Source organism: Gambusia affinis, linkage group LG09, assembly GCF_019740435.1.
Source record: "Gambusia affinis linkage group LG09, SWU_Gaff_1.0, whole genome shotgun sequence".
Taxonomy (NCBI): domain Eukaryota; kingdom Metazoa; phylum Chordata; class Actinopteri; order Cyprinodontiformes; family Poeciliidae; genus Gambusia; species Gambusia affinis.
Window position 1 is genome coordinate 27,570,589 of NC_057876.1, and position 27,742 is coordinate 27,598,330.

Consider the following 27,742-nt stretch of genomic DNA (forward strand, 5'->3'; position numbering starts at 1 on the left):
CATTTTACTGTATTTACTGATTTTTAGTGATGCAGATAGCAACAACATTGTAATTCTGGGCTGCTTTAGAGAAATTATTTTGGTTTCCTTCAACATTTTTCTCTGAAGTCAGTTTCATACACCCAGAAAACACCCACAAGTAAAAGTAGTTGCTTTATCAGTAAATTATTCCAAAATCAGATGGGTGCATCTCTTTTTGAAAATGGTGCATGCAAAAATATCTTGTCTTTTTTGCAGTAGGAATCTTCTCTAAAGGTTGTGTCACCTCTGCAAGCAACTTTTTAAAAGATTTACCCATTAGGTTCAGATAAAATGGGGAACAAAAACGATTCTGGGTTTCACCAACACTGAAGCCAAACTGGCTGAACTTAAAAAAAGTTAAAATACTGACCCTTCTTTAGTTAATTTCTGTTTTCACTGAACATATTAGAACCATAACCTTATTTTGGAATAAATTCCCAGATGTCATGGCTGTAGGAAACAGGAGCTATAAATCAATACAGCTAGCAGCCACCAGGTGGCATGAGTGGTGCACAGTGACAGAGAAAGAGCTCGAAGTGTTGAGTTAGAGTGGTGAGGGATGGGGATAGATGTTGGCTCACCCTTCTTTGGTGAGCTCTGGGGGGAGGTGGGTGGAGAGGAGAGCTGGGAGGAAGCGTTGGACATGGTGTCCTCTGGCTGCCGCCGGTGCCTTTCGTTCCCCTCCTCAGACAGAGACAGGATCTTCTTCAGGGATTGGGGCGAACTGGTGCCTGTGGACATTTTCAATAAAACAAGCATAATTAGCATGAGGAACACGGCCATTTCCCCGGGGGGGTCAGGCTGCATTGTCTGCTAGTTGCTTGTTGGGAGGCAGTCTCTAGGTGGCAGCATTGTTACAAAGAAAAAGCTACTTGTACTGTTTGGAAAACGAAACCATGCAGTGAAGAAAACACAGATTTTTCATCTAATTAGAACCTCCCTAAATGTTACTAGTTTAACTGTAGCAGATACATCCCAGAGCAGCTCTGAATAAATCAGTTGCATCAAACACAATTTATCACCTACACTGAAAGACAAATGTTCATGATTTTCCTACCAAAAGGTGGTAGATCCTTGACTGGCACTCTTTTCCGGGATGGGTAGAGCGCCACAGTGGGAACTTGCAGAACCTGGTTTCCTTTGGCTAACTGGCCCCGCTGCTGACTGGCTGCTCTGGACACGACCGGGGAGGTGTCAGGTCGCTTCCCACCAGCATTCTTGGGTACTGAGGACGTAAAAAGCAGGAGTTAATTTTTATTTCTCTAAATCAAAGAATTCTCATTGGGAATGTTGACATGGACAAACTTTTATTACTGTTTTAACACCAAAAGAACTTAATACTCAATTCTTAGATTTTGTTTTTTGATTTGCATTCTTTGTGTTGCAGATCATCTAGATGTGTTAGACTTTTTAAATGGCAAATATTATATATCAACCACTTAATGGCTTGCAGACATAAAGCAAGCATTATGCTGACCAGAACTGGGAAAGTAATAACTTTAATTTTTGTCACCTAAAAAGACATCTTTCCCTGTCATCCTCCACCTTACCGGATATGTTATCATACAAACTCATAGTCAAGCTGGACACTTTGTAATATGAACAGATGGCCCAATTTGGTGTTTAAAATGTATAGTCATATCTTTTCTGCACATTTGTGTGCCTTATTGTCACTTTACTTTGTTCAAGTTTTTTATTTTTTTAAATATTTTGTCGTTTCTTGATGAAAATAAACACAGAGCTGTCATGCACTACAAGCCTGAACATGATTGAAAGAGAAAAGGATTGTATATTCCCATTAAATTTGCAATTGTAGCATCAAAGCATGTTTAAGCATAGGGAATGTTTCAATGTCACAGTTATAGTAAAACAGTCAGAGCTTTGCTTACATGTGCTGATTGAGGGTTCACACTGCAGTGAAAATGTCTGAAGGCTCTCCTCGTTGGTTTCCAGACTTAGGTTGGACAGGTACTGCTTGACCTTCCTGGCCATCTGGGCGTCTTCATAGAGCTTTTTGGCGTTGAGGAAGGAGCTGCGTCGAACCCGCTTCTTGTGGCCACCTGTCTGGCTGACGTCGAGCACGGCTGCATTGGCGCTGCCCTGACTTAAAGAGCTGGTCAAGTACACACGCGTGTACACAGAACAACAAACAACACGGAAAAGGGAAGGTGGGGCACAGACAAACAAATAGAAAAGGGGACAGAAATGATTAATAAACTGTCTTAAAGATCTAATTAGTATTTTATGGGGGTGAGATTGTTAAACTCTAGTGGGATTTGTGGTGTTTAAACTGAGACATGCAGAAAGCAGCTTTCATTTTTTTTCCCTCAACTTGAAAACATTCCAGTCATTCCAGGCAGCAGGGGGGTGGAGAGGACCGACAGCTTGAGTCAAACAGTAGAGGAGTAAAGAGGGCGACTACTGTAGCAAAGTCATAGTTTACATTTCTGTGGCTTGAGTAAGAGCTGGTCGTAATCGTAGTAAAAGCTTTTACTCGTGGCGCAAAACGAAAAAGCAACACGACAGCTGCCTGTGGACAGAAATGTACAAAGTTTCATGGAAACATCTGAGTAATTATGTGGTCAAGATTTATTTTCTCACAAGTTTCTTTTGAGAAGATTTTTATCATGCTTATAATTACAATAAGGACGAATGACTGAAATGTGTTGCACTGTTTCCCATTAAACGTTCTACAATGTATAATTTGACCACAAGAATGTAAAGAATGAAAAATATGAATATTATCAATCTCTCCTGAAGGATAAAACTGAAAGATCTAAAACTCTAAAACTGAGACTGCATGCAGTTGAAAAACAACATGACTGAAGGTAACATTTGCTATTATACGCCCAGCAGTGACCAGTGTAACCTTTCGTTAGCAAATGTGACCTTTGTTACAGTCAGTACATTCAGTATCCTGAGGTTAGTGTCAGGCTGAATAAGTGGGAGGAACTCAAGCTGGTTAATAAAAAACAAGGCTTTAGAAAAGCAGCAAAGCAGAACAAAAGGTTTGCAGATATACAGGCTATGTTGCAGGGAAGGGTAAAGATTTTGTCACCAAACTTACCCTAAACTTCTCCATTTCTTCTTCCTAGAATTTGGGATGCCACAAACAGCAGCATGGGGGAGGGGGGCAAAGGGTTTATAAGCAAAGAGAAAGAAAGGAGACAAAGCTTAGGACAGGAAAGACCACCAAGATAACCAAAGAGAAGCAATTACACCAAACACCCACATGAAAGTTGGCAGAAAGGATATTGAGTGGCGACACTCCATTAAGAAGACATCATTGAACAAAGACTTGCTTTCACAGAAGCTCTGAGCACTTCGTAACATTTAAGGAAACAGTTGCTCGAGAAAACATTTGCCAAAAAGAACAGCTGCTTGAAAGAAAAGCGTGATGCAGAAACTTGACCGAATCTAAGTGAACCGATTGACCCCACAGGGATGGTTAGTCAGTGGAGTGCTGATTACTGGTCCTAAAGGGGAGGCGAGGACTTCATTATTATTTCTAACTTTAATTGATAGATTTTCTTTACCTGGTCCGGAACATGAGAGCAGGGTCCATGTTGACAGATGCCATGCGGCCCACATGACGGATTTCTTTGGCAATCATCCTAAGCTTCTCAAAGTTCACCAAACCGTCCACTTTGGAGTCATTGCCTGTGAATTCAATACATGAAATGTATTTCAGTCACTGGAGAATTATAAATCTAAGAATGTTAGTGGACAACAGGTCTGGATTTATGAAAGCCAACTACCATGAAGACCACAAACAACCAAACAGCTACCACAGCAAAACTGTTAAGCTAATGCTAGCTTTTGACTTCTCATATTAGCTTACCTAAACCATCACTTCTCAACTATTTTTAGTTCTTTTTGTTAATATAAAAGCTTCTTTTAATTTTTCAGAATTAAAATTTTAGTTGTTGGTAAATTTTAACAGCTTCACAAGGATTGAAAAAACTGTCCTTACCAAAGCCAAGCTAGCATTGCTACCCTAACTTAGGACTGACTTGTATTTAACTAGTTGTAATCCATTACGTGTTTGAAATGAACTTTGTTTACATTTGAGTTTAAATACATAATATATGTATATGTATGTATATATGTAAAATAGTCTCTGTATTACATACCTCAGTAACAAATTTCTAAGCATTTCTAGCTCTTTTTGCTTTTTCTTCCATAATAAAAAATTGATTTGGTTAATTTTCACACCAGTGGCTTTTGCTCCATACTGCTAGCAAAAGCCATTCTAGCTAACCTATCTTGTGACTTCAGTATAACTAGTTTTAAGCCATTTAACTACTTAAAATTAAATTTACATCAGTTTAAATTCTCAATTTTAATAAAGTTAATAAATTTACAAGCATAAAATATAGAAAGAGGTATGAATTTTTCAGTTTAAAACATAAAGACGTTGCTTAAGTTTTACTTAACGCTGTCATAATGTCAACAAATCTGCTTCTTTTGTTTCAGTTTAGAAACTTCTGGTTTTAAAAATCTGAAAATAAAAATGCTTTGTTTCAGCTTAGATTTGTGGTTATTGTAGCCATTTATTAATGTAAAATGAATTAGGTGTCTGTCCTTCTGCACATTTGCCACTGCAGATTTTGTATTTATGTACTTTATGCTGCACATTTGTTAATGCATAACAGTCTTCAAGACATTTTATTATTGACAATGGAAGATTCAAAATAATGTTTGTAATTACTCTATATTGCTCTGTAAGAAAACCTTCTTGTGTAATTTCCATAGATATTTTCTACAAGCAGGAGATCCTATTTTAAAATTGTTAGCTGGCCCAAATCTAGATCAGAACGGCAATTAATTATAAAACATGAAAATAGCTTGTAATATAAAATTATTCTACTGTCACGTACCTTCGTGTAGGAAGGTGAGGTCCTTCTTGATAACTGGGAACAGGGGAATGATTGGAGGCTGAAGGTTCTGATTGTTGAGAACATTCCTGTACTTGGCCATATTTCTAGAGGGGTCGAAGAGATCCTGCAAGTCCCCAAACAATTTCTCATATTTGCTTGGCAATTTTTCCCATGTTCCCCTTAGTCTGGAAACTGGAGCCAAGTTCAAGCCACTGCAAGAAGAACCGCAATTAGTCAAATGATGGAAGAATATAAGAAAATGTTTATACATATCAGTTTGTTTGTCTAACCTGATGATGGCAAACATGGAGTTGAAGTTCTTGCACTCTCGACAATGTAGAGCAATCTTGATGAAATGCTTTATGATCTTCATGCGCTTGAGCTGGTTGGGTTCCCGTACCACCTCGGTTGCCACCCAGAAGGTCTCATGGTTGATGGACTCCTCGAAGCGCTTGAGGCTGACCGAGCCTGTCTTGGAGCGCAGCTTGAACAGGTCGTCGATGTATTCGGTGGGCTCGATGGCACAGAAAAGTTCAAAGGCTCTCATGGAGAGCTGGGTGGCCACCTCCACCGTGCTGAGCTGCAGCAGAGCGATCTGGCCTTCTCGTAGGAGGTCCTGCGCGTCTTCATCAGAGCACAATGTTTCCGTCTCCATATTGCTCTTCAAGTAGTATCTTTATGGCAAAAAAATTAAGTTAAATATAATGAGAATTTATGTCAGCGGTGCAAAGAGTAACCAAAAATTGTTCTTGGGTAAAAATAAAACAAAGCTTTTCAAGAATTACTCAAGAGTAAAAAAGTATTTGTTAAAAAGAAAAGCTTTCCACCTTCTTAGAGTTTGTGCAAATTTAAGACATCTTTACCTGCCACTTAGCTGAATCCTGTCAGCTAGCTTGGAAAGCTGGTCTGGTAAGCGCCTCTGCTTAATGACGCCCTCCGGTGTGACAGACACTTCACATAGTGAATAAGCCTCTGGCGTTGCAGTCAGAGCAAACTCCCTGATAGCCTGGGCCACCACCTCTTTAGCTGTTGTGTCCTTCCCAATCATGATATACCGAGACTGCTGGTCCGCCTTGAATACTCGTAGCACTTGGTCTGACATATCTACAGACATAAAATTATTGCTGTCAGGCAAACATCTACATTATTCTGGTTAAAAGCAGAAAACACCAGAGATTGTTGGTTTTCAAAAGTGTTGCTGAGTGTTCAAGAGAAAGAAACACCCCAAAGATTTAAAAACCACCACATTCACCATTATGACACACAAACCAAAGGTTAAAAATTTAATTGTTCTGCTTCATCTCACCATTTAAATCACCCATTTATCCTCCACAAGATGTGCAACTGATTTTGAATGTCTATTTACTAAATCACAGCTGCTAAGAAATTCCTGAATGACAGAGAAGAAATAGCTGAGGAGGAGAATAATGAGAGGAAGTACTCACTCTGGACGACTGGCACTGAAATAATAAAACAAATGATGGAATTACGTTGCTGTGTACTGTATATGCTGAGTGTTTACCCCTATTAAGACCTACAAAATATTATGAAAACACTGTGAATTTCACTAAATTCACATAAAATAAAACCTGGGCAAAAGGAATACTTTTCAACTATTTTGAAGAAAGTATTTCCTTGGCAGCCCATGCTATACTTGGCTGTCTGATATCAGTTACAGTGCCTAAAATAAATGCTTTGAATGCCAACTGTACATTCAACCTAAAAGTCTGACATTAATCAACCAAGCTTTTCCTGACTGACTCAAATTTTCAGTTTTCTTTTAACTTTGATGGACTATTCCAATTATTCTTCCAGTTACATCAACAAATAAAAAAATAATAATGTGCTGCTTTTGTTTACAGTCATATTAAAAAAATTAGAATATGCATTCTTATTAAATTAGTTTATCAAAGTAAATGTACCTTTTAACAACAAAGACTTTTAAGCAGGTATTAAACATACTATCCATTAATCCCATATTTCTGTATTCAAAAATATTTTTTATTGGACATTATGTCATTAGCAGTAAGGCGAAAATTATTATAAATAACAGAAACAAAAGCATTCACAATATGAATTTTAACATGTTTGAGATCATGTTCCTCAAAAATTATCATCAAATTAGATGCCGTTGAGTTTGAGTTTACAGACTGAAAATAATACCAGATCATAAATTTGACCAATTTTCTGAATGATGCAACCTTTTTGCTATCATCTGATTTACCGATAAGCGATTAGAGCTCATAAAGAAAAGAATAATTCAGCAGATTATAACCTCTGAATGATTTATTTAAGTTTTTTAATTTTTTTTTTTTTTTTTTTTTTACCAAAGGTCACAGAAAGACTTAAAAGAAAAACAAAAACAAGGATTTACTGCAAGTGGTATCGTCACTGCAACACTGAACAATACTTATGCTACACAGCGCCATTGACTTTCTAATTTAGTTTAGATATAAAAATGAGATTTCTGGAGGGAACATACAGCACAAATTTTAAATAAATCCCTCCTGCTCATTTTGATCCGCTCCAGAATTTAGTTTTAAATTATGGTGCACGTGCTAAACCTGAGAAGTATTTAATGGATTTATAAATACACACACTGATGCCACTGAGCCAAAGTCTCACATTGAGCCCCACAGTGTGTGAATACACACCAGGCTGGTTGTTGAAGTCCAGAATGCGGTGGTGTGACTGCAGGAGGTCCGGGTTTGACGACGACAGGTTCCCACTGACCGGCAGAGCTGCTGGGATCTGCTTGGACGGCTTCATCCCCACTATGCTGTCATCCTGTGATTGGCCTACACAAACGTCGCTATGGAAACAAGAAGAATAGAGGAAAGAAGGTGTGAGAGCAGTTCTGTCAGTAACAAGCAGAGGGAGACATTTGTGGTGAAAACTACAGCCTATTTTTAATGCAATTAAAAATGAAAATGCAATTGTTGAGAGTTTAATGTATTTGAGAGCAAAAATCTGTTTTCAATATTATTATCTAATATCAATTCTCTTACTTGTACGGTTTGGGGGGCAGGATGCTGGTGAGTGTCTTATCAAAGATTTTTTTCAGCTTGTTGCGGCCTCCCACTGTGTTGCTCTTGGCCTTTTTGCTGGCTTTCTCCAGCCCCATGACCTGTTCCACGTCCACCGCCAGGTCCGGTATGGAGTAACGGCTCCCCTTCTTAATGTCCCCAATTTTTGGTAGATGAGGCGCACCGTTCTTCCTGTCGTGTTCCTCGTCCCCGTCCAACTCATGCTCATGTTCTGGCCGTGTTAGCAGCTCCTTAAACACTGAATGGTAAGCAATGAGGTCGAAAGATTAGCTGCCTGAAAGGTTACATTTTATTTCTAAGAAAGACTAGATTAATTGTTAATAGGAGACATTAAAAACTTACCTAAAAGATTTGTTTTCACAGTTATGGATAAGTGGGTGTTGTTCTTTAAAATCTCATTGGCTTTGCTGAACTGGACAGTCTCAAAATTCTGTCCATTTACCTCCAAGATCTGCAGAAAGAACCAGAACCAATAAATGTGAACTTTAACATAATTAGAAAATGCAATTGTTTAAAAATCATAATAAAGTTACAAAGACCAGAATTAGCTTTTTCCAGCTGAGAACCTGAAGCTATCAGTCAGCTTTTCTCATCAAGAAGTAAATCTTAACTAAGATGCAGCTGATCTCCACGTATGCATCATGTGATACGTGGATTTATTTAGCAAGCTGAGAACAACAGTTATCAAAATCCCTAGCCCTTTTTGTCCTACTATCACAAACATAAATATCTCAAAATTGCTAAAAGAAAAAAGAAAAAACAAACTCCCATGCCCTAGAACCAATGAACCATGAACTTCAATTAAAGGTTTGGGGCACAAAGAGTCTAGATGAGTGAGGTGAGAAGCAGAAGATGTAAGTATCACATTAGAAAAGGTTGATGCAAATAACTTCTTAATTTTTGCAGAAAAACATAGGTAATTTTTGGCTTTTCTGAAAAAGCCATTTTATTACAGCTCTTCTTAATGTCAACATCTGACTTAATAACGCTTCACGTTTGCACTACAAACAAGTAGATGGAAACCCGAATAATTTGCATCTTTTGTTTTGTTTCAAAATTTGCATTACAATTAGATAATCAAACATAGGTTATGAAATGTCATATGCAAGCTGTAAAATGTCTGAGATGCTCTGAGAGCACCAACCTGCAGAGCCCAGATCTCTATGTCTGCAACATATCACGATTCTGTGAAAACTAAAATAACACTTAAGCTGTGAGTTTGAGGGCCTGGATCACAGGGTGAAGTAGGTAAAACATGGTAAGTGTGACTGGTGTAAAAGGGGTAAATGCTACCAAGTAAGACAGCTTTTCTGTTTCCGTTTGGGAGAAACAGCTGCAGAGGATGTTTGGTGTCGAGAGGGCTTAACACACACCCAGACACTTGTGAGATGGTTTCAAGGATTAAGAGTCTTTGCTTACAGGCTGAGAGGCCTGCAGAGTGTGAAACTGGCTGGGATGTCAAGTTGCGAGGAGAAAGTCTACAGGGTGCCAGCAGCTACTGGAGAGTTCAGTTTAAGACTTCTTAAAAGGAAGCCTTTTAATGCCAGTTAGGTCATAATACAAAACCAATTTCACAAGAAAAATAAGCTTCAAGTGGAAAAAAGATCACTTTGACTAAGATTGTTTTGCACAGTTGTCAAGAGAAAGACATTAAAAAGCTCTTGAGAATGCCAGAGGGCTAAATAAACCTGGAAAATATTCAAACAAAAACCACAACGCAACACAGGCTTCACCAATGTCTTTGATGTGAAAGTCACCTGATCTCCACGCTTGAGTCCGGCCTCTGCTGCCTTGCTCCCTGGCTCCACGGCATCAATGAAGATGCAGAAACCTTTCTCTTGACCTCCGAGAAGGGTGAAGGCCAGAGGAGAGTCTCTGGACGGCTTGGTCAGCGTCACTAGCCGTGGCTTGGCTTTAGCAGCACACGCTATGTTTAACAGTCTGAGGTGCCCGCACATTTTCTGCAAAAAAAGAAGCAGGGATTAGAAATATAACAGAAATATGTATTTCTCTAATTTTTCATTGCATTTGTTGAAGAAATGTACCTCCTTCTCCAGATTGCTCTCAAACTCCTCCAGAAAGTGAGTCATGGCAGGGTCTCCCTCGAAGTCATTAAAGTGATTGTTTACCCACAGCAAGACTACCCGTGTAACCTGAGAAAATCACATGATCAGCACATGTTGGTATCCATGGCAACAACTTTACAGGGTACCAAATTCCAAACCAATACAGGAGCATCTTAATGCAATCAAAAAGTTATTTAGGAGGACAGCTCCGCCCTGCTGGCCGTACCTTGTCCCTGAGACTTGGGTCGTGAAACCATTCCAGGAGCTTCTTTCCCACGACCATGGGGCTGGAGAGGAAGGTCCTGTAGGTCAACAGGAAGTCCTCGATGTAGGTAGGATCCACCACTGAGTGCTCCTCCACCAGGTGCATGGTGAGACGCTCAGGCGTGCCCTGATAATCCAAAATGAGGACAGACGTTTACAAGTCGATCGTGCAAAACTTGTACGCCTGCAGAAGACAGTAGAGGTGTCACCTTGATGACAATATGTCCTTTCCTGGTGCCGGTACGATCCAGTTCACGGTGTTCCTTCACCATGACGATCTCTCCTTCCTCCTCAACCTTCTGCATGTTCTTCTCCACCTGGTTGAGGATGCAGCAGTAGTCCTGCTGGGCTATGCATACAAACTGAAAGAAAGGAAGTGATTCCCTTAACCACAATAGGAAATATTTCTACAAATTAACAAAATAAATACTTTATTCAGCGTAATGATTAAAAACCAGATTTATCTACATATAAGGAGCTGCTACTGCTGCAAACAACTTTCTGTGTCATGAGTGCAAATATTTCAGCACAAGTGGGGCACAGTGGGACATAATAATGCAGGATGACAGGCCTCCTGCCAGGTGTTGCACACTGAAATGCAAAGGAAATGGAGCTGTTCATGCTAGCAGAGTGTGACAGATCAACTCAAATTAGGATTCCAACCTGGCAGTCGTCCACCTTGGTCCTCATGACGCCTTTCATGAATTCCTTCTCCATGGTTGGAGACACACCGAAGCTGTTCCCCATGCACAGCATCTCTGTCCGACTGTCGGGGTAGGTCACCTCCACCGAGCCGTTCAGGATCACCGACCACGAGTCCAGCTGCAGCCAGAAAACAGGAACAACTTCAGATTTCACTTCAGGCCTTTTTGTATATATATTTAGTAAAATATATATACAAAAAATATACACATTTTGTACCCAAGATTAATAAATCTTTGTTTTTAAGTATGTTCAACTTGAGTGTCAGTAAGTCAAGGGCTGTGTTGAAGTTAGAAGTATGTTCTTACATACTTCTTAGATACATTTGAAGATGCTACGAATCTATCGAACACATAAGAAAATTCTAGTTTTGCATTTTAGGCAAGAAAAAGTTCCTTTTCTTTATGTATAAAATAGGATTAAGTGGTAAAATGAAAAATCTGCAAAATGTGGCAATTTTTTATTCTCATCAATTGTGTGAATAATCGATTACTAATAATAGCTTGTTGTGGTGCTATTTTAGATTATGCAGAAATTTATTTCAGAACTTCCATTTAATAAATATGATTTCCAACAAAAGTAGATGGAGAAACTACACGTCCACATTATTCTAACATCTTGTTTGTTTCCACAGGGAAACTACAGGAGACAAGAGAAAACAACATGGCGCTAGGTTTGGTTTCTACTCTTCCAATTGATTTTAAAATTCAAACATCTTTACAAACTTGTTTTCTAGCCATAATCCCTGTTGACCGCTGCAGTCATCTAATTCCCATTCTTTCCATGTGTTTTAAAACTATATACATAAATTATGGAGAAACCGATTCAATACACACAACATGCTCATATTAACAGGTCTTAAATTATATCTTATTTTATTTTTAATATTACATGCTGTGCATACTTGTAGTTATTAATGATTGCTCTTTTTAATGTTTTATTACACAATTGTATACAATTTTTAGTGTAAATTTATTGCTCACTAATTCTATGAACTGATGTGAACAGCACTTTGACCTAATTCAGATACAAGAAAGAAGCTTTATAGATTTGTTTACCTACAAACTGAAGTGATACATGGTTGGATTTTCAACAGCTGGTGTCCCTTAATGAGTCAAAGCCATTTATCAAAAAGACAGCAGAATAACAGATGGTTTCTTGCTCTCTTCTGTGGGAAGAGGCTATCTTAAATGAGAATTGTTGCAACCACTGCATGCTTGATTTAGAGCAAAAAATATAAATTTTTTGTGAAAAATATGTCTTTTTACATAATTTCATTAAAATCAGACAACCATTAATAGCAACAATATGCTTAAAGCCTAAGTTCTCTGAACACATTCATTTACTCTTGAATCAAGGCCTTGGATATAAATTATTTACCCTTTTGTTCAAGTGCAATGCATTGAAAATATGCAACCCAAACCAAATGCTTGTTTAGCTTTGGGTGCCTCAGGGAACCAAGAATGACCCTGAGATAAACTACTTGAACCATTCAGGGTTAATAGAGCAGAAAAAATATCCAATAGAGGAACAAAGATCTGCTGGTGTGTAGAGGTCAGACTGACACAGAACATGGAATAAAAATGTACCAACACAAACCTCTTCTCCATCATTGAGAACGATGGTGCCGGCTCGCTCCACCACGGCGAACACCATGACCGCGCAGAGCTCCCTCCTCACCGACATGGTCATGTTAGCAAACGCTGGCAGCTGATGCATGAACTCCAGTAATTGCTCTGTGAAGAGGGACAAAAAGAGATGACGGGGTGTTCAGAAGAAAACCATCAAACGCTGGAAGAGGTTTGACTCCTGGATGGGAGAGAGAAAGGAAGCAGCGCTGCTAGTCAGCGTGCTCCAGCCCCTCCCCTCCACCGAGACGAGAACACCTGATCATCACCACGATCATCAGAGAGCCAGCAGAGGAATCAGTTTGAGCCAAATATCAATTCTATTGATATAATAATCTGAGGGAGGCCAAGATTAATGGCTGACTAATCACACAGTGACTTTTTGAGATTCTGCTACTCATCATTGTATTTTTAAAACCAAACATCATGCATCTTTGGTTTTTAATATTTGTGGAGATATAGTAAAAAAGTTAATCAGAATCTCTAATCAGTCTGTTTTAACTCGTTATGTGCATTTTCTCCATAATGTTGAGCAACAACTACAAGGACGCCAGTTTGGTTCTTTAACATATTTATCCAGGATGAAGCTTGTTATACCAATTTTAATATTTTATAAACGGAATAAAAAAACTAAAATGAGTGAACTTCACATGTATAATTCCTTAAAAGCTGCAATTACTCTCTTGTATTACTAATGACAGTCAATGAAGAAAAACGTCCAGAAAATCTTCCGCCTTAATCCTGACCAGCAGCAGTCTAGTGCACCGGCTGACCTAGGCTTGGCATGGCAACAGCGTTGTGTGTGAAGCTGCGATATCGCTGAAAGTTTAATGCGCTGGGAGAGGTGAGGCGAGAGGATGTGCTAGAGTGACCTAGAAAAGCCTCCCGGCAGAGGGAGGGAGGAAAGGGGGCACAGCAGGGAGATCAGCGGATGGTAGAGAGGGGGAAGGGCTGGCGCTCGCTCCTTCTCTCTCTGCATCCAATGCATCATCCTCACCCAAAGTCCACATCAGCTGCTAAGCCCCGACCGACTCTGTGTACTTCGTTTTTAAACACGCCTATCATCAGAGCTGGAGTTGAGTCATAGCTTTAAGGGATATGATACGAAAAGCCTGATGTGGCTTTGAGAATTATTCGAAAGCCAACATCACAGCCGTGGATGTTTACTGTGGCTCATCTGAATAGCAAGTGGCTTTATTACGAGCTGAGAAAAGGAGATGAATGCCTGGGATACCAAAGAACTTAATTAAGAACAGCTAATTAAGTGTTTAGATGTGCTCACTGATGAATAGTTGTCATGGAAATCTGACATAAATCACATAAAAGTTCAAATGAACAAATATGCTGTTTTAAATAGGGTAAACAAAAAGGTCTTGTATAGTTTGTATGATTCACTAATTGTTCCATATGTAACATATTGTGCTGAAAATTTGAGAACTGTTAAGAGTCATAAGTGGAAGTGGATAGAGAGATCACACAAACCAAATATTTACAGTTTAACTAATTTTATGTACAAAATGATGATTCAGGACCCCGATGATTGAAAGATGCATTTCAGTTAAAGGTGCCAGTTTATGTGTGACAATCTTGACAGTGAGATAAAACTATCTAAACCTCTTTCTGCAATTAATAAAAATTTGAAAATTATGATGATGAAGCAATATGGCATTGAATAAGTTAATGTTTTGATGTGTATTTTTTATTGTTTATTTGATATAGGCCTGCAATAGTCATCTGAGCTGAATATCTGGTTTTATCTTTGTAAATGGGGAGCAGAGCTTATAAGTTTATACTTCTTTCTGTTCCATTTCATTCATGATTTCCTTTACTTGTAATGTGAACAAGCCATAAACCAATGTGATGTTAGTATCTGTATTGGCCCTGATATTGAAAACAATTCTAGATTGGTATCAGTGACAATGTGGCAAAGGGAAGATCTATTCAGTCTGATTCTATGCTTTGTGCTTTGGGTGACATCATGCTCAGAACCCAGGGAAACTGTTTTAAAAAAGAAATGTCTTAAGACAATTCAGAACAGTTTTTCTGTATCGGATAGGTATTGGCCTATACTAAACCTCAGATATCAGTGTCAGAAGTGAAAAAGGTGAATACATAAAATGAAAAATGACATGAAATGTGGCTCCAGAATTGAAAATGTAGAAGTAAAACCCGCCCCAAGTGACTCACCTATGTCATCATCCGTCCGGTCCATGGGGTCCTTCTCCAGGCAGTCCCTGACGATGTCCCGGCTCATCAGGGGGTCGGAGGCCCGCTCGATGTCCTCCTCGTCATCGTCCTCCTCGGAGTCCACTGCGGTCTCAGGCAGGCCGCTCAGGTCCATGTCGCCTGGCTCGTTCTCTGTGGCCTGATGGGAGAAAACAAATCAGAGGTTGAGTGTGTGTGGAGCGAGAAGCGCGCTGCGGGATACTGTGACTCCATCAGAGATCAACCTGAAGCAATCATCTGGACGCTCGTCATTTAATTAATGACCAGAAACTTTACAGCTGACACACACACTGTTCTCCAGCACAAACATCATCTGCAAAGTCTCGTTTCATATCAAACACTGAGATTCAAACCATCTTGTGACATGATGCATTGAATACAGTATGAGAGAGAGACGGCATATCAAACAGGCTGCTATGCATAGTAACAAGCTAATTAAATCCTAACTTTCTTCTCTCCTCCCCCCTCAGCAGAACTCCACAGCCTGCCTTGCAGCCAGATCCTGTTCCTTGAAAGTAAAAGATAAAATATGTGCACAGCCAGCTGAGATAAGAGAACCTGGAGCAGATACCCGTGCATGAGCGCTGCAATCAGTTCTTCTGGACCACACAAAACGTCAGTTCTGATGGTAACCGACAAGAAATCTTACCACAAAATGCCGTTCAGCTTTAGCAGTTTTAACAACAAGAGCAGAACAGGCTGCTTGAGCAAACTGTCCACAATATCTCAGAGCCAGACGCATTGTCACCACCCAGACTGCTGCTCTGCTTTTCATTTTTTAATACTCAGACGTACCAAGTCGTTTCTCCTCAAACGCCATGTGGAAAAGGCTCATTAATGATTCAGCGTCTGACTGGCCGTTTGGCCTCCATTGGTTCAAAATCTGGTGGGCGGAGCCAAACTGATGTCTGCAGAGATGATGCTGGATGCAAGATGGAGAGCCTTACGCATTAGCGTCTACATTACAGCAACTGGAAGGTCACCAGGTTCACGACAGTTTGGACAAAATACTGCGTTAAAATGATGCGTTTTTGTTTTCTTATGCACATTAAGGATGTATGAAAACCTCAAAAACATGCAGCGAGCATTAGGAGTCAGCAGGCTGTTAATATTTCATGCAGGCTATTCTTGGATCAATGCTTTCAAAGGACCGATATCATGATTTATTCACACACAAACAGTCGGCCATGCTGGCAGTGACGCGCCGATGATGCGGGGGCGCTCCACTCCAGTCCCAGGATGTGGATTTTACAGCAGCTGCAGCAGAGAGGCCATGTTGTTCGACCACTCAGAGCTCCCATCAATAACCTGCTCCGAGTCTGCTCAGCAGCTCTCATCACAGCATCAAACTAATAAAATGCTAAGCTTATCTGTTTACAACCTGAAAACCTTGGAAAAGCAACCAAACTAAAAGGAGAACCATCACCAATCTGACATCAGACACATGTTGGAGGAAGATGTTGTAATTTTCAGCTATTGCTCATATAATGCTAAAAAGGCAAGTTGTCAGAATTTTGAAGGAATGACACATTTTAGGTAATAAGCAAATAAAACAGAACAACTTCCTTTTTGCATTTTTACATCTGACCACAGCAGTTAGGCTGAATCCCATTTTCTATGGTTAACCAGTCACTTTATGCAGGTGGTGGGTACAATATTCCACTGAGCAAGTAGGAAGGGAGTCTTCCAGGAAGCTGATACAAACCTTGTGTTTGTGGATTTCTTCTATTTTAAATAGATGTTATCTAAAAAATGCCAGTATTTGTGATGTATTCAGTCTACTAAACAGGCAGCAGTCATATTCAGTTTTTTTTCTAGGCTTGTTAAGAATATATAAAGCTAAATGTAAATACATCAAAAAAATCAAAACAACGTAGACACAATAGTGGCCTTCGCTTCTACTACCTATATTCACTTTGTTTGCTATGGAGAATAATTGGAAATTACACTAATTATAAAGATACACGTTTTTAATATTCTGACAGTAAAATATTTTGAAATGGGTTAGGATTATACAATTAGAAGTTTAATATCTAAGAACAATACAAGCTAGACTATACAGTTCTTATCATGTCATTAAAACACATTAATTGGAAAAATATTAAAATTCAGGAGTTGATTAGCCTGAATAACCCCACCAGCTCCTCGTTTCCAAGGGTTTTCACTTCCCCTCTTGGCACCTAATTTAGAAGAGGATAAAAACTCCACTGAGAACTGAGACATTTACATTTATCTACACAGAATACATTACTTTTAAAGCTTGTTAGGAAATAACAAATATAGAGGACCAAATGTGCCATAAAGAGAAATAAATCTAATGCACAGGAATTTAGTTTTTCAGTACAATATTGCCAATATAGTATAGCTGCACAATATCAGAAAAATATTTAAATGCAACTGTTGATTTTGATTATATTAGAGATATATTGACATATTAAACATTAAAGATACACCACTCAGGTGGGGCCAGTCAAGAGTCCATCCAACTGGCCAACTAGCCTAGCTTTAACAGGCTAATGTAACAGTCAGGCAAATAAATCCCAGGATATTTTGGACCCAAGTCGCCTTTTGCAACTTAGTCTGATGCTAAAGGTGTCAGAGTATATTGTAGACCTATTGTCCAGGTCTACAATATACCAAGAAAAATACATTATAATGCACAACCATTTCAAAACATAGAATTTCAGGTTTACTAATCAACAAACATTCTCATTATATCAGGTATATTTAAACAGAAATATGACTTTTTTTCTGTTTTTGATGGTTAAGAATTAAAATCAATTTATTAAATAGGGATGTTCAATACATCATTATGACATCAGTCTTTGTGAGTATTTAACATAGCAGTATTGCTCTGTGAGGTAAACCTAGGCCAATATAAATAACCAATGTTTATTTTTTTGTTTCATGATGTTGAAATGGTAGAGAAATGCAGATTATATTTATATTAGTAAATATTGGATATTGGCCATAACAGAACTAATATTGTCGAATATCGGCCCAAATATTCATATTGGTCCATCCCTGTGAACCAAAATTACACAATAGGGGGTTTAATTTTAAAATATTTTAAATTAGGACATTTTATCTCTGCTACTATTATTACTGCAGTGGATTTGGTGTCATAAATAATATAAACTTAAAGTATTTCTATTTTTGAGTGGTCTGCTAGTTTGGCTCCACTATTCTCCAACACAGAAACAACTGGGACACCGTACCTTATAGAAACAGCTAAAGGTCAAGGGTGAAGAGTGAAACAGGATTCATCTTTGGACCGATAAAAAGCCTACTAAATGGGCTTTTAAACAGTTGTCTATTTAATAGTCATAGGTCATAATTTTTAATTTATTCATAATTTCTGACAAAGCTGCAAACATGGAGAACACAGATCAATCAAGAGTTCAGTAGAGATTAATCAAAAACAGAAGGTAAAACAAAGGAAGTGTTAAAAGTTTACAGGAGGAAGACAAAAGCAGAGGACAGTGTTTGTGACTGTGACAGAGGAAAACCCAGATCCTGTGAGCAGATGGTGCTGAGACCCGGATCAGACCGGACTACAGACAGTAAAGCCTGTTTAACCTGCTACAGTCATCTACAACAAGGCCTGACATCCACACACAGAATCTTGTGATATGATAAAAATATTCAGCCGCATCCCGACAACCAGAACCAGCAGAGGTCTTGGATAAACAAAGAGAATGTGACAGAGTGTGGCCCTGAGGGAAGTCACAGGAACACAAACAAACAGGAACGCACCAGGTCCAATGGGGCAGCTGTGTGCTGCTAAGAGGATTAACTTCAGGTTTTGGGGGAAGTCTATAGTCATGACATTTGGCAGATGTGTGTCCCTCTAAGCTGGATATTTAGTCCACCACTGTTTTACTAAGATTTATTAGGCTTCATGTAGCTTCTGAACATGAGGAAAAGGTAAATCAGCGAGGTTAGTAAAAGATTTTAGTCAGAGTTATATTATAATAGTCGCCAACTCTGCAAGACTCTGGCTCTGTAGCGATGAAAAGGCAGAGATGGAGGCAGGCAGGATGTGGGCTGGACCACCTGCTCGGCAGCATCCAGCCTGTCTGCTCGCCACCTGCAGAGCTGCACAGCTCTGCTGTCAGGGTCCTGTAGCCGCTCCGCCAGCAAAACCTTTGAATTACGCTGGAAAAATGTTCTGCTTAAAAAAGATTATGGAGAATTCACACAGGGATGGATGTCAGCTCGCCACAAGGAGGACATTTTCCAACTTCAGCTCGATTCTGATTCCATTTATGCACATATTTAAGGTTCATTTCATCCCAACTCAAATGTTATTTCACGGAATTCCTCAGAGAAAAGTGAGATAGTTCAGACGGAGACATCCTTGGTGTGACTCTACACTACCCGGGCCTGGCTGGGGGTCCAGGGCCGGTGAGGGAGGCCTTACCTGGTAAATGTCTGAAAGGCTGCTGCTTCCAGAGTCACTGGTGATACTACATCCTGAGTGGCTGGACGAGACGTGGGTCACCTGTGGGTGTAAGCCGTCGGCCAGGTGCAGTCTGCTGAAGTCTGCAGGGAGCTGCGCACACACACATACATACACACAACATACACACACATGGTCAGTGTCGGTCAGCCCAGCAGCCACCTCTGGTCAAGTGCTAACATATGTTGACTGCCACAAACTTGGCTCCGGTGTGTGGGGACGTGAAAAATGAAACTGATGGTTTTATGCTGGGTTTCTATAAGTTTTATGAGTTTAAATTAGATACAAAAATAAATTATGGAACATCATTTAAAATGTGGTTTTATGGACTTATGTGGTTTTTGTTTCAGCTCTGGTCTTCTAAAGCTGGGTTCCCTAACTTTTACACCTTTCAAACTGTTTTCACATTTGATAGACCGGTAGACTTGGTTTGATTGAGAACAAAACTGCAACATTTGATACATTATTAGCTGCTGTGGTTTTCTTTCACACAGCACTGAGTCAAAAAAAATAACCGCTTAGAGCAACCTGTTCCCCTCCTCACCTGAGGTGGCGCTGCACCAAGAACCACTAAAGGAAACGACACAAAAACCTCTAAAAACTTCCTTCTTCACAAATGTAAACAAAAATGGAGACTCTGATGTGTTTAGTCAGAGGTTAAAACAGCCTTTGCAACACAGCTACAGAAGATTCTCTGTGCCCAAAACTATCAGCATCTACAGCAAGTCTTTGAAAACAATTATACACGTAGCAAGATTTGATTTCCCTCTGAGTTTATTTAAGTCATTTTGAATTAAATAGTTTTAAGACCTGTAAAGTAAATCTGGACATATTTAAAACTGGGACAATTTTATTAAAGACTTATGTACTTCCAAGATCCTAAGAAAACTTTGTCATTCTACTCTTTATTTGTGAAAAATAACAGTAAAAAAAATGGGTAATAATTTATTTCTTAGATGTAATTACGCAACATCAACAGAACACAAACCCAAAAATCTGTGATTTTTAAAAAGCTCTTATTTATATACAATTTGGTATTATAATACATTAAGCGCCAAAAAGGAATATTACTTTAAAACTTTAACATAAAAATAATTGTGCCTGCATGATTTTGCATCAAGTCATCAATTCAAGAGTTCACTAAACCTGCTATTATGCAACGCTAAAAGGGGAACAAATCTGACAAAATAAACTCCAGGGGCTCAGACTCTTAACAAAATAGCTATTATAGTGTCAAAATCCAATCTGAAAATAATTGGGCATTTTTATTAAAACGGTGCTCAAATGCAGAAAAACAAATTCTTATCACAGAAGAAAATTCTCTAATTAATGCTTCACAAGCTGAATAAACTAAACAAACACAAAACAGTAATGGGGGAAACCCCTCTGAGTAATTTATGCTGCATTAAGTAGCAGCTGTAATTAAAAATAGAGTAAATGGGCCAACCCACTTCTCTATGGAGATGACCCCAAAATTTAAAATACATCAGAAACAGACAAATAGACTTAGAACCTCCAGAAATGCAACTGCTTTGTGATTATCTTTGATTTCACAAAGAAGCTGTTAAACAACAGCAAAACTAATTGTGGATATCAATATCAATCCAACGTTTCATATCTTTCATCCCTGTTTACAAGCTAGTATTTTTAAAATAAATCCATCATATCTGATTAGTCAAACAGGGAAGAGAAGGAACTGGTTCATGGTGTCTGTATATGTGAATATTTTATATTCCATATGTTTTATTTACCAAATATTTATTTATTTAATACTTGGAAGTGGGATCATTTCCTCTGAGCCCCTTTCAACCTAACTTTTGGCTGTGGCAGATCATTAATTTTAGATTTAAATCCCCCAAAACTCAAATTGATCTGATTTAATGAACCAACTTTACTCATTAAGAGGCTGGAAAGTTGGAACCAGATCTAAACATCTGGAGAAGATTTGGTTTAGTCTTTTCCAAGCTGTTTGAGTTTAAAGTCTTTGAATATTTTTTTTTTTGTTTAAATCTTTCTCTAAACATAAAAACAGGCTAATTTTCCATACCAGCTGTTTAAAATGGGTACAGCTAAGGGATTTAAACGAAAAGAAAAACATCGAGTTGAGTTTCTGATTGCAGGTCTTTAATTATGGCTTCATTATGGGGTGTTTGGATGTTGGCGAATCGTTTTTTCACACATGGAGGCTGGTTTTGCTTAAGTGTGCCAACAAAGTGACAAAGAATTTGAAGATCTTGGAAGAGTTGTTGAACAGAGTTGTTTCAGAAAGCAATTTATTTCTAAGCTGCTATGAGGGAAAAATGTGAAAAAATTAGACGTATCAATTCACAAAGTGCCTTTCTGTGTCAGTGACAAGAGACTGGGAACCAGACAGTGGAGCTCTCGCAGCACTGAGGTGTGATGTGATTACAGTGTGTCAAAGATTTCCATCACGTTTAATTATCTGGCTGGCTGCACTAACCAAAATGGTCGACCGGAGAACCCAGTCAGTCGCTAACCCCCCTCAGGCTGCGGCTGGTGGACGGCTATGTGAAAGCCTCCACGTTATTACCACTGGCTGGGCAACGCTGATGAATCTACCGTCGCCTCTCCATAAATGAGCCAATAGAGTCTCATCACATCACAGTTTTTTACAGTGTAATACAAAATACTCAGGTTTAGAGCTGACAGAAAATTCAACAGGAATCTATGAGATAACACTTCATGTTATTTAAAGTTAAATTTTATTTACATTTCTGAACAGATCCTCTTCTAGTTGTTTTAGGGACCTAATGATTAACCTGCAACTACCAATAGCTACGCTGTTTATGTATTATGTTGGAATAAACAACACCTGGGGTTTAAAAAATATCTTTTTATTTTGCATGTTTTCTTTATGTTTTTTCATAAAAGACTGAACTGTTACAATATTTATAATTTTTGGGGGGCATACTGAAACATTTTTATTGTAAATGCAAGTTACTGAGTAGACAGGTGGAGTTTTTATTTATGATCCTCTAACCTGAACATGATCAGACTATTAGCCATTCCTGTGGAGTCCCTCAGGGTTGTGCTTTAGGCACAATCATGATCCTGCTATCCTTCTTAGTCATTTTCTGAGGAAATGTCTTTGCATGCAAGAAATGAGGCTATACCGCAGCGTAAACAACTTAGCATGACATAAATCATCAAACCCACTGTGTTGTCTGTCAGATATTAAGAAATGGCTAACTGGGAGTTTGGTTTGTACAAAATAAAGATTTTGAACAAACCAAAAAGCATGCCTTCGAGCAGCCAAATCTACAGACAAGCACTTTAATAGAAAGAGTGACAAATTTCATCATCAATGCGAATAGACTAAATTCTTCCAAGAAAAGAACATTGAATACTCCAAAAAATTTGTGAACTGAATGCCTTTCCTTTAATAAGGCAAACATGCAGATTGCCTACAAGAATCTGACTACTTTATCCATTTGATGAAAAAACTGCATCCTTTGTTTTTATCGAGTAAGTATTTTTATATGTTTTGTTAGTACAAATTCTATTTTTGTGCTCCACATGTACCTTTTGGTCGATTGTGGCCCATGTGACACAAAGTTAGCAGACCATTGTGTTAAAGTGTTTCACACCAGTGACAGAGGCATGTGAGGAACAAAGTGAGAGCAGGGGAGGCGGATAAAGCAAACGGATAATAAACAAGTAATCCTTTCTCTCCGCTCATTTAGGTCATCCGTCCGTCCGTCAATAAGCCAACGTCCATTCGCTCTATGAGCATGTGGGGGCCTGTTGACCTCTCCGGCCCAATGGAATGCAGGAGACCGGGTCAAACTGGATGCCAGTGAAACAACGACATGCTCATTAGGCTTATCCAATACGTGCACAGCCATGAGGCCCAACATCTACTCTTTGTTGTGAGCTCCGATTGATTGGAAAATCAATACTTTAATTCTGCAGTTTAAACATGTTAACGATATAATAAACATGAACTACATCATAAATTTGTCATCTGAGCTGCTTCTCTGCTCCGTTCTGCTTTAAGTTCAACACTCTCTTGAAAAGAAATGAGCTCTGCAGGACTTCGGGCTGAAAACACGTCCAATCAGGCGTCATGGGGGGATTAGGCATCGCTCTAAAGCTCGAGCCACAACTCTCAGTTCTGCTTACATGTGAGCAGATGTGGTCCTCCTTAAATTACATTACAGACCTAATGACCTAGATTGCTGGGTAGAAGCACTGGCTGCCTCTCAATCTCTTTACTGCTTGCATGCAGCCAGTGAATCTGTCCTGCTACACCCCATCACTCCATCACAAGAGAAAATAAAACTTCTTAAACTGAGATTTAGTCCTAGAAGACATTTTAATAGTGATTTTATTCCTGTAGCTGGTTTAAATTAAGGTGACACTATGTCATTTAAGTTATTTGAATGGGCTGTTAGATTTTATTAAAACACTGCACTAGCTAATAAATGGCAACTGAGAACACATTCAGATTCTCTCACCAAGGCGGCAGCTTCTCGCTTTCCTGAGCCTTTGGGATCAGGAGATTAAAATCCTGTTGGCAGGGCGTCTGATTAAATGGGTCTGATATGCTCTCTGGGCTTTTCCTTCACTTTCTACATCTCCATCAGTCGGGCCCACACAAAGCGAGTCACGCTATTTATCGTGAAGAAAATACTTTTTACTCGACAACGATAAAACATGCTACAAGTTGTAAAACTTTGTCCAAATAGAATTACTGGAACGACAGTCACTCAGACGTGTCCTTGAGCAAGAAGATTCTTCACCCGGTTTGCCGGCTGGTGGTGGTCAGAGAACCCAGTGACGCCGATTAAATTTCAGCCACTCTCTTCTGCAAGTCTTTCCCAGGGCAGCTATGGCTACAATGTAGCTAATTACCAGATTTCAGAAAACTCTGTATTCAAGGGCGTAGGTTTGATCTAAGTTTTGGTGGGACCTTACAACTTACTGACCTCCTGGTGCCATGTTTAAATCTGAACATGAAGTCGTGGTAAAGTTGAAGCAAGCGGTTTGGCTGACAGGTTTTACCTTTGCTCTACACCCCCCTCAACGGGTTTGCCATGTTTAAAACAACACTCAAGGGCAGATTTGTGCGGGTTCATGTGGATGAAACAGATGATAATTTTTTATATGATTTACAAAAACATATTTGTTTTTATAAAGAGCTGGATATGTGTGTACAAGCCCTGAATGGGCCCTTGGATTTGATAAAGCTCTACACAATTTACGACAGATTAGCATAGATTAGAGGGGTGACAGGAATTGTAAACTGGAAACAATCTAAAAATCAAATCTTTTTGCGATTACAGAATGCACCATTATAACCACTAACAGGTTGTGCTGACAAAACTTTTCAGAGTTGCAGTAGAAGGATTAAGGTTATGTTCTGTCACTGAGGTGCTTATTAGAGTTTCTAAAGCATGTTGCTCCTTTCTTCCTGTCTTAAGAGTCCGATTCTACCTGAATTTAGAATAAAAAGGCAATCTTTAATTACTTACTTTAATCTTGTTGGATGTTACTTGTTGATATTACAACCAGTAACATGAAATGTTAAAGAAAGTTGAAATTATCTGAACTGTAGTGATTTTGTTTTTGTTCCGAAATTGTTTCCAACTGCGTAGCTGTGTGACACCAGCTGCTCTTTCGATCACTGACATTAAATCTGATACTGACAAGTACAGACATTGAATAGTTAATGATTTAATAACAACCTAATAAATCAGAGTTTGTCCTCTCTAGCAGAAGGTTGGAAAACCCTGTCCTTTATTTTGTGAAATATATTTTTGAAAAAATGAAGTGAGTAATTTAATTATTTTTTTCAGAAAGTTGAAATAGGAATGGATCAGCAAGTTAAAAGCTTTGTGTAACTGGCGTAAAACATAATATATAATGTAAATAATTTTAGTTAGAATAAATAAGCTGATACTGACAAAATTAACATGGTGATCAGAGTCAACTCTTTTAGCAGAAATTTGGGTTTTTTCATATATTGCATTTGGAAAATCAACAATAACTGAATTGTAATGGTTTTCCCACTGTTGCAGTAAAAGCTACACTAGAAATGGAAATCACAGGTGTTAATGGGTAAGATAAGCAGCCATGGCATTACTGTCATGGCAGCAAATGCTGATGGGAAAAACATTATGATGCCATTACTGTAATAGGATCTGTTAGCCCGTTGGGGGGCATCCTGCTGAGATAAATTGTTGTTTACAAAAACCCTCATTTGTGTGCAAATACCATATAAACAAACAGTCAGAAAAAAAAAAAAAGACTGTTTTAGGTTTTTTGAATCTTTTGTTGGTAGTTTTGTTCACTTTTTGGTCTAATCTGAAACTAAAATAAGATATAAAGGGCATATTTGTAATTACAAAATTTAATGGAAAGCAGGTTTCCACATTTACAGACCACTATGATTACAGACATTTTAGCATACCAGACAAAAAAGTTACTTATACAAAGGTTTTTATACATTGGCTACAACAGTTTTAAAAATTCATACTGAGCATTATATCATGCAAAGCATGTCAGAGGCTTTGGTATCCTGCAGGCCTCCCTGAGGGGAACAGCTCAAACTGTGAGAAAAGCGGATGAGATAACTCATCAGCGTTGACACATTTACGGCAATTACAGGAATATTAAGGTGATTTTTTTCCCCTCCACAGCATATGTGCTCTGCAAACCAGGGACTGTCCATCACAAAGATGTACAGCCTGCTGTTTGCATGCGGTTGAGTGTGTGTCTGCGTGTGGTCGCGGCATGTGAGTGATGCCAGCAGTGCTGACAGTCGATCAATCCGTTTACTGTTCAAGTGCAGATGGTGTCAGGCCGTTCTGAGGGTCTGCCGGAGCTGCAGGCTGCTTCCAGCACCATGGACAGCGCCACCAGCATCAGAGCGGTGGATAAAATGGTTTCAGCAGGTAAAAAAGTAAAAAAAAGGATTTATTTATGGATTTCTGGTCCTTCTTATCAGTGTTTTAAAATGGAAACCAGAATGTAAGCGCCCACTGTAATTTTCCTCCCGTGTATAACAGTGTTTAATGTCATGGCCACTTCTAGAGGAACACATGCAACTACTGACACCTTCGTGCAAAAAGAGGGCAGAGGCGTCATTCTTTAAACACCCAGAGCTCTCCTCTAACCGCATTTAAATCACAGATATTCTCTAAAACACAACCTTAATGTCACTGATGATGCTGATAAAAACAAAGTATATTTATTTGTTTTAGATAAATATATAAATCATTGCGTGCAGCTAGTGTTATTAAGCATCTGTGAGTGTGTTAGCACGCGTCATTGACAGCGAGCACATGGCGGCCGCTTCTAGTACAACACACTGACACATATCTGAGGCTCAACGGGGGCAACGATCAGCCTCTGATCGCGTCCTTGGTCTGCCCTGCCTTCATTCATCCTGCACAGACTCAATAGAAATCCGATGCACGTCCATTACAGGGCTGGTAATCATATCTACAGGGTCATAAATGATGAGGGGAGAGGAAAAAAGAATAAATAAAAAAAAGAAGAGAATGCACGTCGATAGGCTACTTACCGGGGTTTTATCTTGCTGGCTCGGGACTCCATTGCTGTCTGATGCTGCTAATGGTTTCATAATGAAAAAATGTTCACTTGGCTAACATCTAACATCCCAGACCTGATTTCCCCTCATCTTCAACAACCCACCCCCCCTTCTCCCTCAGCTGTACCGTCTCTGCTTGATAGTTGTGGGAGTATCCGCTGTTCTCGGCCTGATCTGGCTTTCCAAAGCAGCGACACCTCCTGCGTTTATTCCAGCTGGATCATAAAAACCACCCAAAGGAAGATGGATAGGAATAAAAGAAAAGATCCTTTTTTTTATCCAAGTGATTAACAGCCTGCTTCTTTTTGACTGTCACATCTCCAGTTGGGGAGCAGCAGTGCACCGATAAGAAAGCAGAAAAAACGAGAAAAAAAAGATGACAAAAATGGCTGACAACACTTTCACTCACGTTTGCTCCCTCCGCCTTCCCTCTCTCTCTTGCTCTCCTTCCCTCTCCCTTGTACGGAAAGTGAAGCGACGCGCACGCACGTAGAAACGCCTTTTGTGCACCATTAGATTATTTCAAGCCTGAAACGGCTGCAGCCTCCAGCGAGGTACACAGTGGTTTGTTTGGAGCGGCGTGTGTGGATGTGTGTCAGGGGTGGAGGGGGAGGAGGAGAAGGGTGTAAGAACCTCCTCCCAGTCTGATAGTGATGCTGCTGGAGTGCTCTTCTGGCAAATTCAGAATCGGAAATAAAAGAAGGGAGGATGAGAGATGGAGAGATGAAGACCAATCTGATGCAGAAATCAAAAGATAGATAGACAGATTGATGAGTGATGGAGGTATGAAGGCATGGGGTGTTGAAGGGGGGCAGTAGCTGAACAATGCAATCATTGCACTCTTTTTAGCACAAGACGGCAGCTGGATTC

At 39.3% G+C, this 27,742-nt stretch overlaps 1 protein-coding gene across 13 annotated transcripts in view; it reads right to left on the bottom strand.

Annotated features, from left to right (window-relative positions):
* The window catches only part of rapgef2b (Rap guanine nucleotide exchange factor 2b), a 100,209-nt gene that overhangs the window by 5,453 nt on the left and 67,014 nt on the right, over positions 1-27,742 (bottom strand). For 6 of the 13 annotated variants that reach the window (XM_044126692.1, XM_044126697.1, XM_044126691.1 and 3 more), the window contains 20 exons: positions 19,258-19,389; positions 14,796-14,973; positions 12,580-12,716; positions 10,942-11,100; positions 10,488-10,640; positions 10,241-10,405; positions 9,994-10,101; positions 9,706-9,909; positions 8,291-8,399; positions 7,910-8,186; positions 7,556-7,713; positions 6,347-6,361; positions 5,765-6,005; positions 5,192-5,575; positions 4,902-5,113; positions 3,558-3,681; positions 3,089-3,112; positions 1,911-2,134; positions 1,079-1,246; positions 603-752 (listed from right to left, as the gene is read on the bottom strand). In XM_044126692.1, the coding sequence (XP_043982627.1) occupies positions 603-752; positions 1,079-1,246; positions 1,911-2,134; positions 3,089-3,112; positions 3,558-3,681; positions 4,902-5,113; positions 5,192-5,575; positions 5,765-6,005; positions 6,347-6,361; positions 7,556-7,713; positions 7,910-8,186; positions 8,291-8,399; positions 9,706-9,909; positions 9,994-10,101; positions 10,241-10,405; positions 10,488-10,640; positions 10,942-11,100; positions 12,580-12,716; positions 14,796-14,973; positions 19,258-19,389 (3,322 nt within the window). Of the gene's footprint in view, positions 1-602; positions 753-1,078; positions 1,247-1,910; positions 2,135-3,088; positions 3,113-3,557; positions 3,682-4,901; positions 5,114-5,191; positions 5,576-5,764; positions 6,006-6,346; positions 6,362-7,555; positions 7,714-7,909; positions 8,187-8,290; positions 8,400-9,705; positions 9,910-9,993; positions 10,102-10,240; positions 10,406-10,487; positions 10,641-10,941; positions 11,101-12,579; positions 12,717-14,795; positions 14,974-19,257; positions 19,390-26,845; positions 27,243-27,742 lie in introns of those variants that run through there. The other 7 variants (XM_044126694.1, XM_044126698.1, XM_044126689.1 and 4 more) reach the window with 5 other exon arrangements.